Source organism: Polistes fuscatus, unplaced genomic scaffold, assembly GCF_010416935.1.
Source record: "Polistes fuscatus isolate 324 unplaced genomic scaffold, CU_Pfus_HIC Scaffold5, whole genome shotgun sequence".
Lineage (NCBI taxonomy): Eukaryota > Metazoa > Arthropoda > Insecta > Hymenoptera > Vespidae > Polistes > Polistes fuscatus.
In genome coordinates, this window is record NW_025113129.1 from 12,031,243 (window position 1) to 12,043,657 (window position 12,415).

General features: G+C 35.7%; 1 protein-coding gene across 12 annotated transcripts in view; it reads right to left on the minus strand.

The window, feature by feature from the left end:
* Positions 1 to 12,415, minus strand: part of LOC122522554 (peripheral plasma membrane protein CASK) — a 130,064-nt gene that overhangs the window by 108,309 nt on the left and 9,340 nt on the right. For 7 of the 12 annotated variants that reach the window (XM_043643736.1, XM_043643732.1, XM_043643734.1 and 4 more), the window contains exons 2-6: positions 11,301 to 11,413; positions 10,712 to 10,817; positions 9,757 to 9,834; positions 7,768 to 7,946; positions 1,960 to 2,046 (exon numbers count right to left, since the gene is read on the minus strand). In XM_043643736.1, coding sequence (XP_043499671.1) covers positions 1,960 to 2,046; positions 7,768 to 7,946; positions 9,757 to 9,834; positions 10,712 to 10,817; positions 11,301 to 11,413 — 563 coding nt within the window. Of the gene's footprint in view, positions 1 to 1,959; positions 2,047 to 3,793; positions 3,866 to 7,767; positions 7,947 to 9,756; positions 9,835 to 10,711; positions 10,818 to 11,300; positions 11,414 to 12,415 lie in introns of all 12 variants that reach the window. The other 5 variants (XM_043643738.1, XM_043643740.1, XM_043643730.1 and 2 more) reach the window with 2 other exon arrangements.

The window sequence follows — 12,415 nt, forward strand, 5'->3', positions numbered from 1 at the left end:
CAACGACGATACGATACGATACGATACGATGCGTTATGCTGTTTCAACGATAAAGCTCTCAAATAGAAATTATTTCTATTTGCTGATATGCATTAATGAGTTCGATAATTAATTTTTTCAATCACTGGAATTAATCCGTGCTGATAATATTATATACCTAATTATACCGTTCTCGAATGTTTCAATGATAAAATTCGTTCGTTTAGATGCACTATACTTTGTACTTTGTAAGGAAATCAAATAATAAAGTATCGATATACATGATAATACAGGTATAACATATATACACACGTATCTTCAATTATAAATTTCCAACCGAAACATCCACCGAGATCGTATATTATATTTCGAGAAGATTATTCAACAATTCCAAAATTATCTTCATTTATTCTTCTTCGTGAAGATTTATTTTACACAGTAAGAATATAATCTCATATCTTGAGATATATTCTTCGAATATCTCTTAATTAAGTTTTAGTCGAGTCGAGAAGATCATAAGAAGACGAACATAAAAGCCATACAAATATAGACGGACACACAAAGAGACAGGCTAGTCTATTACTACGGACAATGACGGACAATAAACAGTCCTACATTTTTTTTTATTCGGACAATTATTATCGATCGATTTCACAATTAATTAAAATTAATATATAAAAGATTTATATATAAAAAAAAAAATAAAAAAAGATACGAGAGAGAAAGATAAAAAGAAACAAAACAAAAACTATCGAAGGGTTTATTACTCGAGATACGCACACGCGTATATATATATATATGTATATATATATTACACTCACATGCACGGTATGTATCACATGCATTCCCATCCATCGATAGCACATTCCTCATACTGCACATTTAATAATAAACACGTAATAATGAAAATTATTCTAGGAAATAACTAGGACAAACGGAGATTAACGTTGTAATCGTACATAGTAACGAACCCTTCGATTACTTACAAGAGAATAAATTTATATCATTTACATAGGTTTACTACTACGACGAAGAAGCAGAGCTCGGATCATTCTCGGCGCTACAAAACGGCGTAAACGTCGAAGGACAAACGGAGGCTGAAGGGGGGGGAGGGTAAACTGAAACTATAGAAAGGATAAGGTCCTCGATATTTTATTATGGGTACTTTTTTTTTTTTCATTTTCATCTCCAACAAGTTTTAGGGCAGCTCAACGGCACAAAAAATCTGTCAACTATATGCGGCCTGCACAATGACTTTTACAGGAGGGGTGGGGGGAACACACTACCGCACACAGCTTTCAAATGGAACTTCTATAAATACGCTCGCGATATATAAGTATATATATATAGATATATAGATATATTAGATTTATTAGAGAAGCGGGTATGACCGAACGACACGGGGGTAAAAAAGAAAAGTCCCTTAGCAATCGTGATGTCAAAAGTATTCGAGAGAAGTATCGCATTTTTTTTTATATAAATCGATTTTAAAACTTTTATCACGTTCGATAAAACGAGTGACATAATAAAACCAAAAATAAAAATAATGAAATAAAATCAAATAAAATTATATAAAATCAAATAAAATCAAATAAAAAGAAATGGAATGACAGATATTCGGATAGAGAATAAAAACAGTAAAAAAGATCGTTTTTTTTTGTTTTTCTATATTAAATGGACGAATTTCTAGTGATACTATACGTAAACTAAGTATAAAAATATATATCCTAATATACGAAAAACACACTCAAAGTAGGAAAAAAATAAAGAACGTATCTTTTCCTCTTATGCTTTTTTTTACGATCGTAAACGCTGTAAAAAAAAAAAAAAAAAAAAAGAAAAAACAAGACATCGAATATCGATGTACCCGTAAACACTTTGAAATATTTTATTCGCGGGGACATAAATTAGTTTTCGTCGAGTTTCTACCCCCGTGCGTTACGCCACTCTTTAACGGAGATCTTGCAGGCACATCAATACCAATGTTGTCCTCCGTGTCGCTGACTAGCGAATCCTCGGCATCGGTCAGGTCCTCGAAAGGGAAATTGCAGCTCGGGGAGGTCAGCCCTATCGAAACAACACAGAGAGAAAAAAAAGGAGAGGGAATATGTTTACACTCCTTAGGATTATATAACGCATTTTTCACGCAGCCTCTGCTATCGTTCGTCGATTATATTTAACGATTAGAGAAACAGAGATAGAAATAGAGACAGAGAGAAAGAGAGAGAGAGAAAGAGAAAGAGAGAGAGAGATAGAGAGAGAGATAGATAGATAGATAGATAGAGAGAGAAAGAGAGAGAGATGGTTTCATCGAACATCGTCGTTGCTCGTAGAAGACCGACCTGTACGTGATGCGCCGTTCTATCTTTCTTTCTTTTCTTTAACTTTATCTTTTAACATTTTGTTCGCATTTTATTTGACATTCCTTTTTTATAATATATCACTTGTCTCTAACGTTCTGTTCGTTTTTTCATTCGATCGATACGTGGAACATTGTTTCGGTTGTATGTGATATTATCCTTCACGATTTGTCTTACTTAGTTTTTCGTAGATATTTTTTTTTTCCTATAAGGTAAAGGATAGTGCAATCATCGAGTATAAAGTTTGATAAATATATATATGACCATATATCGTGTTAATTATATTATATGTGAGAGAGTGAATGATGTGTGTGGGCCTATGAAATGCGTTCGAATGTCGCGAACGTTCGCCATAATAGCGTCGTTCACCACGTCTGATGTGTTTTATTTATAATGGTGACACACCGACGATGATATAAATATAATCATACTGACATGAATTACATCGAGAGACGTTAATCAACATTGAAAGTGGATATAGTTCAATGTACGATGGGTGAATATGAGTGTGAACGTTTAATGTGTTTAGAACGATTGTATGTTGCAATTTAAAATGTATTTTATATGATCAAACGTGAATGGGGAAAAAAATATTATGTATAGGATATTCTCAGATGCGTGCTTTAAGAATGCCAATGAGTTCGAGTGAATCATGTAAATGAAAAAAAAAAACAATAAAACTTTCTGCGATAACTCGAAAAAGAGCTGGAAGTATTTTTTTTTCTTTTCTTTTCTTTTTCTTCTTCTTCTTCTTCTTCTCTCTTCGTTTCACGGTGAAATTCAAACTGGAACAATAATGTAATGAATAATTTAAGTAACGAAATACGTTGGAATTGTGTATCTACACAAAGAGTTTGGCCGAGGCTCAAGTGTTGAATCGCGTTTAAAAAAGAAGAAGACACGAACAAAATGAAATAATAAAATGCAAGCAACGGAACAACTTTTATTCCGTTCGTTTAATTTTGCCAGAAAAAGATAAAAACGACAATTTGTATTTACAATATATAAACAAATTGTATACTTTCGTCTCGTATTCGTTCCAAATTTGGATAAGTCAAAGTAAAAATTATTAAATCAATTGAATAAAAAAATTAATAAGTACAAACCATTCTCGTTAAATAAAGCTTCGATCATGAGTGTAAGATAGACGAGATTTAAACGAAGCTCTTATTTTTATTCTTTTCGAACTTATGAACTTCGTTGGCATATTTAAAGCACAGGTTTAGAGAGACACCCTATACAGAAAATGAGTCAACATGACTGATATCGTTGGTACGCGGAAAGCAAGCAAGCAAGCAGTGGCGGCTTCTAGAATACAGTAATGTGATAGGGAGACACGGATCGGGTTAAAATGTAGCATAATACAATCTGGGTTGACGTAATAAGTATGTGTAATATATATGGCGTGATGATACAAGGCTCCAGCGGAAGTGATGATTAAAGGTCAAGCTTACCCTCGCTGTCGGCCTTCAAGTAGAGCTGCCCCTTTGGGCTCAGACACTGCCGATACTCGGTCGTGTAACATTCTGTATTCATTCAAACCAAATTTCAGGTTATCAAATAACTCTCGTAAGAAAAACTTTATTCTTTCCTTGTCTGGTATATGCTAACTATGATATAATGGAGACTATTTTTCTTTTTTTTTTTTTTATGATACTAAGATATGCCCGAGGTGTATATGTTCAGAAGTAACGTTATGTTTTTTTAAAGATAAACGAAGCCAAAGTTTTGTCCAAGTCAAACTTTCATTTTAAGTTGCAATTTTTTTGTTAACTTTCTTATTATTTGTATGGATATTGAAACTCTCTTGTAAGGAGAAAGAAATCGTAAGGAAGTTGATCTCTCTCACGATGATAAAGAATATCTACTTCAAACAACTCGGCCCGTAAGTTCGCTTATTAAAGATTTACTTTCGAAAAAGGGCGCGGCGAAGGCTAAGTGTCCTAGTTCGCGAAAACGTTCTTCCATTGGTGCCTGTCCTACTCTTATACTGTCAAATTAGTTCGGAACTCTGAAGATTGTGGATGATGGAAACGGTGCTTGAAGGGATTTACTTCCTTATATTGTCGGCCAAATGTTTCGTACAATAAAGTATCGGGCTTTCTCTCTATATCTTCAAGAAAAACTAACTGTGTCTACGATAAAATAATGTAATGAACCCCTCAGTAAGAGAATTTATTTTCTCGAAAATATATTTAATAAATTTCAATAAATCACGCGATTTAATAAATCACTGCGATTTTGGCTGTGGAAATGAAATTGGATAAAGGATTATCGTTAATTTAATTAATCATTATTTTCATTAATATAAGTAATATCATATTCGTATGAACCATGTTAAAATGAATTATTTACAACATTAATATTTAATCTTAATAGATGGATATTATTTGTTTCATTCATTTTCCTTTAATACGTTCCGAAAGCTGGCAAGCAATTCGCGATAGAAGGAGTGCCGATCAAAGTGGATTGACCGACATATTAAGGTGCACTCTTTCAACAGCTCTTAACGGCAATACAACGGCACAAACGTGTATGTATATATATATATATAATAATTAAATATATATATGTACGTTATATACTTATTTCGCGTTGAAAACCCATTAGGATTCCTAAGAAGTAATCGAAATTATAATACATATATATATAGAGATATATTTCTACGTATTTCACCGCTTCAACGTCGTCTGGGCTTTTTATACAAAAAAAAAAAAATAAAAAAAAAAGAACGTAGAGATTTTTAAATCTACGATCGTTTGATCGTCGTGATATTTATCGTAGAACGGATTTGACTTTCGTTCAACGAAAGAAATATGCTGCTGCTTCTCCTCCTCCTTTTCCTCCTGCTTTTCCTCCTCCTCCCTTGCCTGGTTCGGATGGTTCGGTTTGGTTCGATTCTGTTCGATTCTCTTGACGTTGTTGAAAAGCACGCGATATCGAAGCGGTGGAAAAAAATCGTAATAGAGAAATACCAATTGAGAGGGCTGAATATTAAGAAGCAGAGAAACTTAGTGTGTCTTTTTAAAAAGGTACAAAATATATATATAACCGATAAAAGCCGTTGCATTCTGCACACCGAACACTCAGAGATTTTCAATGTGACGACTGCCAATCATCGATCAAGCCAGCCAGCCAATGGGTTCTATCGCAGAACAGGGCATTCCCACAAAGAGAGAAAGAGAAAGAGATAGAGAGAAAGAAAATAAGAGACCATTGAAAGAGAGAGAGAGAGAGAGAAAAAATGACAAGAAAAAAAAAAGACAAAAAAAATGGAAGGAAACCAAAAGAGACACACACGCACACACATACACACACACGCACGCGCGCACATAAAATCGTGTGTTCGCGCGCAATATCTTTGATCGGATCACACATTGTCGGAAATAGAACGAATCGATGTTCAAAAATATTGCATTAGAGGTTCTACAAAGGCACACATTGAATACCATCTTCCAAAGAGATACCACCGTATATATATATATACACACACACATATATAGATATATACGGTGTCGCGCGAACGCGCTTCTTCATGCTCGATTGTTCCGATTATGACCGGTACAGGCCGTCGCGTTAATTACACTGCAATTATGTAACGTACATGATAACTCGATGCAGAAATTTAACGTCATTTGCTGGCGACGATACCGCCACCCTTTGATCACGTTCTATGCATACTACAGGAAGTTTCATTAGCCACGATGATGGTGGCCATACACGCTCGAGTAAAAGCAAAAGGAAAACAAAACGAAACAAAACATAATGAAAAAACGAAAGAGAAAAAGAAAAAATGATTGTTACTTGGAACAACGTTAATCATCATAAGCTCAGTTTCCGTGTATGTGTGTGCGCCGCACACATACAAACTTATCCAAACTAACCCGTCAACAAAACAACATACTTTCCCCGAGTCCTATCGCTTTTACGTCATTTTCTTTCCGCTGAATTTTTGAAAAGTTTTCTTAATGCAGCCCCGAAACGTGGAGAAAGGAGGTCGAACTTGTACAACAACGATATTCGTTAAGGTCGTCGTTATCATAAATAATAAATTCTATTGACCGAGACGACAGAATTCTCTTTACGGGGCGGGGTTACACAATTTTATCTTCTGGTTGGTTTTTTTTTTCCTTTTTTTTTTTATTTATTTCCAGCGATTAGACGGTGATAAGGTTGAAAAAGAAAAAGGTTGAAAAAAAAGGCGAGCGAGTGAATGTTGTTCCCTTCTTTCTTAATTTTTAATATCTATTAAATCATAACGATTACGGCATTCAATGTGCGCGCGGTGTGTACGTGTACACACTCTTTCGCGATATTGGAACGCGAATAAAAAATAACTTCGATTGAATCATCGCGGAAGATACGTAAGTGGATGACACTTGAAAAATAATTAATATCAATGCGGAACTCAATAATATTCGATAATGCTTTCCTCGTACGGAATTGGTATTAAATATTGCCTTTCAGATATATAAAAAAAAAAAAACCGCTTTTAAAAGATTAAACGTTACGAAATATATATATATAATATATATATTTCGAGTAGTTAGGCGCAGATCCGACTATAATATTGAAAAATAATAAAATATGATAAATATATTATTAGTAATATAATATTATTTCTTAGGAGAGTGATGTTAAATTAGTATTAACACGACGTTGGCAAGGTTAATATAGTGAAATAAAGGATAGGTAGAGGGTGGACGTGATAATCAATTCCCCTTCGACGAATCTCACGCAGATTTCTTTCCTTTTCTTTTCTTTTTTTTCTTTCTTTCTTTTCGGTCGTATAACGTAATCGAAAAATTCCATATAATAACAAATCCGATAGACAAAGATTGTCGCCTAACCAAACTGTTTTCCCCGTTTGAATGGAACGCGCCCGGCAAAAGTGTTTTCTTATGGATAATAAACTTTCTTCCCCGGATCCCTTAGCTTTTCGTCGAAGGGAGAGAAAGAAATCTTTGGTGTTTTCGGGAAAAATAGGACGAACGGGATTCGCTCGATAGGCATGGCCAATACATTCTTCTTCTACCTTTCCATTCTCGAGAACGAATGGAACTCGAGCAGGAGTCAATACACCCACCAACGTGAGTGGGGTACATAAGTATGCATGTATATGTACGCGTATGTACATGCATCAAGGGAGAATGGAAGTGAATGACACGGGGATGAAAAAGAAAGGGAGTGGAGTAGAGTAAAAATTGCAGGGAAGAAGGGAAGGAAACAAGAAAGAAAAAAAAAAAAGAAAAAGAAAGAAAGAAAGAGAGACAGAGAGAGAGGGAGCCAACGTCGTGCAATTTTCTCCCTAAGGAAGATAGGAAAGAGAGAGAGAGAGAAAGAGAGATAGATAGAGAGAGAGAGAGTACATTAGATAGAGAACGTGTGTGCAAACACGGTCGAATCGTAAGAGAAGGATTGAACATACCGACACCGTTTGCTTGCGAGGATGCAGGAAGTTGCACAGCGACACCAAAACCGCGCAGCTTCACCGGCGCAGAATTTTCTTTTCCTGCTAGTAGGGCGCATTGCGGCTTCAAATCACGATGGATTATGTCGTTCTCGTGGCAGTAGCGCAATGCCTCCAGGATTTGTCTCATGTAGTGGCTGGAAAATAGAAGAAGCGAGAGGATGATGCCTGCTTTAGTTTACTTCTTCCTTTGTGAAAATGTGCGCCGCGGGAGCAAATACATATATATATATATATACAGCTCTGTATATTTTCAACCGTTGAAACGCATCGCACCGAGTTAGTATGAGCTCTTTAACCCACTTGCTTTCGACCCTGCCCCCCTGCCTCCCCCCTGTCCCCCTCCTCCCTGCCCCCTCTTTCTTCTATCAACGATTTCGCGCCATTGAACTTTTTCTTCTAAATAAGATTCTATTCTTCTTTATTCTTCTTCTTCTTCTTCTTTTTCTACTTCCGTAAATGTTGTTTATCTTTATTATATTATATATAGAAACTCAACTTATAAATCAACGGATAAGTATCCGTTTGTTTCTATTTGTCAGGATGAACCAAAAGTTGCGGATAATGCAATTTGTTCGAAGTTTATAAAATGACTTGATACGCAAGTGAAATATTAATACGAATTTTTGGTTTAATTTCTGATATTTAACGATCTGAAAATAAAATTATTCTCATTGAAAATGTTCAATATAATAAAAGGGTGTAAAATTTGATTGTCAATTGTATTCGTGCAGTTCGTAAAAATCATTCCGATCAAATATCTCGAGGAAGGCAACAAGACAACAAAAAAGAAGAGATTCGAGATATCTTGGTAGATAAGCTTATCATAGATGATTTAAAGGATAAGAAAAATTCAAGTCAGTTTCTTCTATTTCTTTCTATATCTGTCAGAGTATTCGATAAGCATTTCGCCTGAAGCGAAGTCTCGTGTAATCGGCCTTGTCCAGATGAAATATGAACCGTAACTCGGAGTCTAATGCGACACAGAGTTGTCGGTTGTATCGTACTCATTCAACATTAGTCGTACCAGTAGTTAGAGGAGTTTTAATGGGGACCCTTGAGATTACAATCTCACCGGTAGAGTCAGGATTTTCTCAATGCGAACGACGACCTCGCCGCGTTGAACGTTCGGTCTCGATTCTAAGGATGAATTTATCGAAATGAGAAAGTAAATCTTTGAGTTTTAAATGGGAAAAAAAAAAAAGAAGAAGAAGAAAAATAAAATTTCCCCATTTACATTTAATGAAAAGTACAAAGACCACGCGATAAAAATGACAAATGAGATCGGGACGCGTATTGCTTAAAGTTAGAAAAGGAAACTTTTTTTTTTATATACGTCTGACAAACGAAATTCAAATCTTTAAACCATCAATTATATTCAACTGGTAAAAGGATAGAATTTTAATCGAAACGAAAAGAGGGAAGGAGAGGGGAAGAGAGAGAGAGAGAGAGAAAGAGAAAAGACCAAAGAGGATTTTAAACGTCAGTGGAGGATGGGAGATTTTTAATAACTTCCGGAGGACATCCTAGAATATATAGAACATATATGCTGTTCATAGAAGTATAGATATCTATGTATATATATATACATACACACATACTAGTGCGTTGGTATGTGCCTATCGTACAGAGTTCGAGAGTTTAACTAAACCGTAGCAACCTTGATTGCAGCGCATTTCCCGTTCATGAAAGTAAAACGACTCGAGCGTAGGAATTTTCATAATAAAGAAAATAATACAAAGAGTACAAAAAAGAATAATAAAAAAAATAAAGAGAGAGCGTATTTGGTAAAAAAAAAAAAAATATGTCTTTTATGGAAAGGAAAAAAAAAAAAGAATTATTGAAAGGAAAAAAATGTTGTGCCATATAGTTACGTTCATTCGTCGTTTGATAATAAATATTTGGACATTTAAACAATAACGATCGATAGAGTTAATTTGATCTTACCTAGCAACAGCTTCGCTGTAGACAAAACCAGCAGTCGCACGTCGAACTACTTCAAAGCACAGATCCGAACCGTCCATACTGAAAGAGAATTGTAACGTTAATACATAATTTATACTACTTTGGTTCGTTTCTCCTGTACCGTTTGTTAATTTATCGTTAAACTTTCCCCATCGCTTTTGGATAAATCAAAGGGGGAAAAAGAAAATAATCATTTATCCGAATGTTACGTAAAACGCACGACTGAAACACTCATTTCTTTCACGAACACGGATAAATTCCAATTTAAGATCCATTTACTCGTTAATCCCCGTCGCGTTTATTTTCCCGACCAAATGCCTATTTATTTGAGATATTTTAGAGAATTTAACCGCGTGTATGTGTATATGTATAGATGCTGTTTAAACGCGAGAAAAAAAAAAAAGGGAATGAAAGTCGTAGGAAGCATCTTTGAGATATATAAAGGTACGACTGCTCTGAATGGGGTTGAAAAGCCAGAATTTTTCCTGGAAAGGTTTTTTCTAAAGTGTACGAGAATGAATGAGAAAGAGAAAAAGAAAAAGAGAGAGAGAGAGAGTGGGAGAAAGAGAGAAAGAAATTATTACGTGACTCTATCCTTTTCGTTCCCCACTTTCGCGTAAACTTTGTTCCTTTGAAATCCTTTAAAAATTTGCATAGTACTTCAGTTCAACGATATACATCATCCGATGGAGCGAAACGTCTATTCCCCTCTCTCTCTCTCTTTTTTTCCTTTGGCTTCATCAACAACAACGATGATGACAGTCTGATATATTTTTCAAGTCTTTTCCACTTCAAAGAAACAGGGAAAAACTTAAAGCTCGACCAGTTAAAATAATTCTATTCGCGAAACGGTCGTGCGTAGAAATCGGACACGGTTGTCTCAACAACGTTTTACGTCCAACTCGCGTTAATTTTCGTTCCAATTCGATATACTTACTATTCGAACACCATGTAGAGCATACCCTCGGAACTGTAAGTTTCGAGTAGCTCGACGATGTGCGGGTGCTTCAACATGTGACATATCGTGGCCTCGCGTTTTAAATCTGCAATAGGAATGATCTATGAGAGAATATTAATTCGATCGAACGTATACGTTAGATAGGGGGAAAAAAAAACCCCATGTCCTCGAGCGAAGCATTGTACGATTATTTATCAAGAGAAAAATATCTTGGTCATCATCATTTGTGATAATGACAATTTCAAACATACATATCTATCCGTAACACGATATCGTTTCGTATCGTTCGCACAATGCTCGCGACGAATCAGACAAGTCGAAGAACTGGAAAAGAGCGAATGCGTGTTCGCGCAATGGGGTAAAACGAGCTTTAAAAGAAGCAGATGTATATAAGTATGTATATGTATGTACATACGTATAAGTACGTATATATACATAGGGAAAGCCGGCAAAAGGGTCGGGAATAGGGTGAGCGTAGAAAGAGAAGGGAGAAAGGAACACTGTATGTTTCCAACAGTCGGCGGAAATTAATGGCTGAGGCGTACGGATATATCCTGTAGACACTCACCAGCTGTACTCAGGCCCGGACTGGAGGTGAACTTGGCCACGTCGACGATTTTTACAGCGAAAGTCTGCCTGGTCTGTCGGTGAATGCATTTCCGAACGACGCTGAATGGTCCCCTATGACAATGGAAGAGAAAAGACGTAAGCGATAATAATTAAGCACGCTAGGATAGACGAAATCACGTGCCAGTTATAGATAGGTACACACGTACAAGCATACACAGATATATATATATAAGTATGTACGTATATACGTACATAACTATGGCTAGCCATTATTGAGCCATAAACGAGCCTGTACATCCGCGGCAGACTTGAATTGGAATCAGAGATCGAGCTGTATTAAAGCCAATAACGGTCTGGGCAATCCGACGAACGCTAACCGCGAATGCATTCATCGAATGTGCCGAACCTCGTAATGGTTCGGGCGTTATCAATCATCGTGCTCAACGATGTAGATCTTAAACGCGTCAACGTTGGCAAAAGTACATCTCGATTATAATTATTTTCAATATATATATATATATATACATATATATTTATATAAATTGATAATTATAAGGAAACAACGAATGCTGAAGTATAACTGGATCATTATTTTCCTTCAAAGATATTCTCGTGTTCTTGTTTGATAACATTATTATTATTATTATTATTATTATTAGCATTGGAATTACAATTCCTGCTATATAAATCAGTCTCCCTCGAGAATATTCCTAGAATAATATAATTCGTATCCTATTACTCCTCGTATAAAATAAATCAACGACAGTGATTTCTCAGATTGGAAGTTAGAGATCGAGTATATCGTGCAATGCTTTTCCAACTGTCGGGATTCGATAAAAGCATCATTCGCGAACCGTCTGCGAAGGAAATTGATAATACGATGTACGTAAAAATCCTCGTCGTTTTTACATTGGACGTCTGTCGATAAACAGCAAAGCTAAGATATTCGAATATCATCGATTCTTCCTCGGTGAAGAATCGTATTCGTATCTACTCCTGTCCGAGCAACAAGTATTTCTCGAGTATTATTCTATTGAAGAAAAATCGCTAACCCGACATTCGAAGATCTTTGTCAAGAGGATTGATACGAGGAGTAGACGAAAAAAAAAAAAA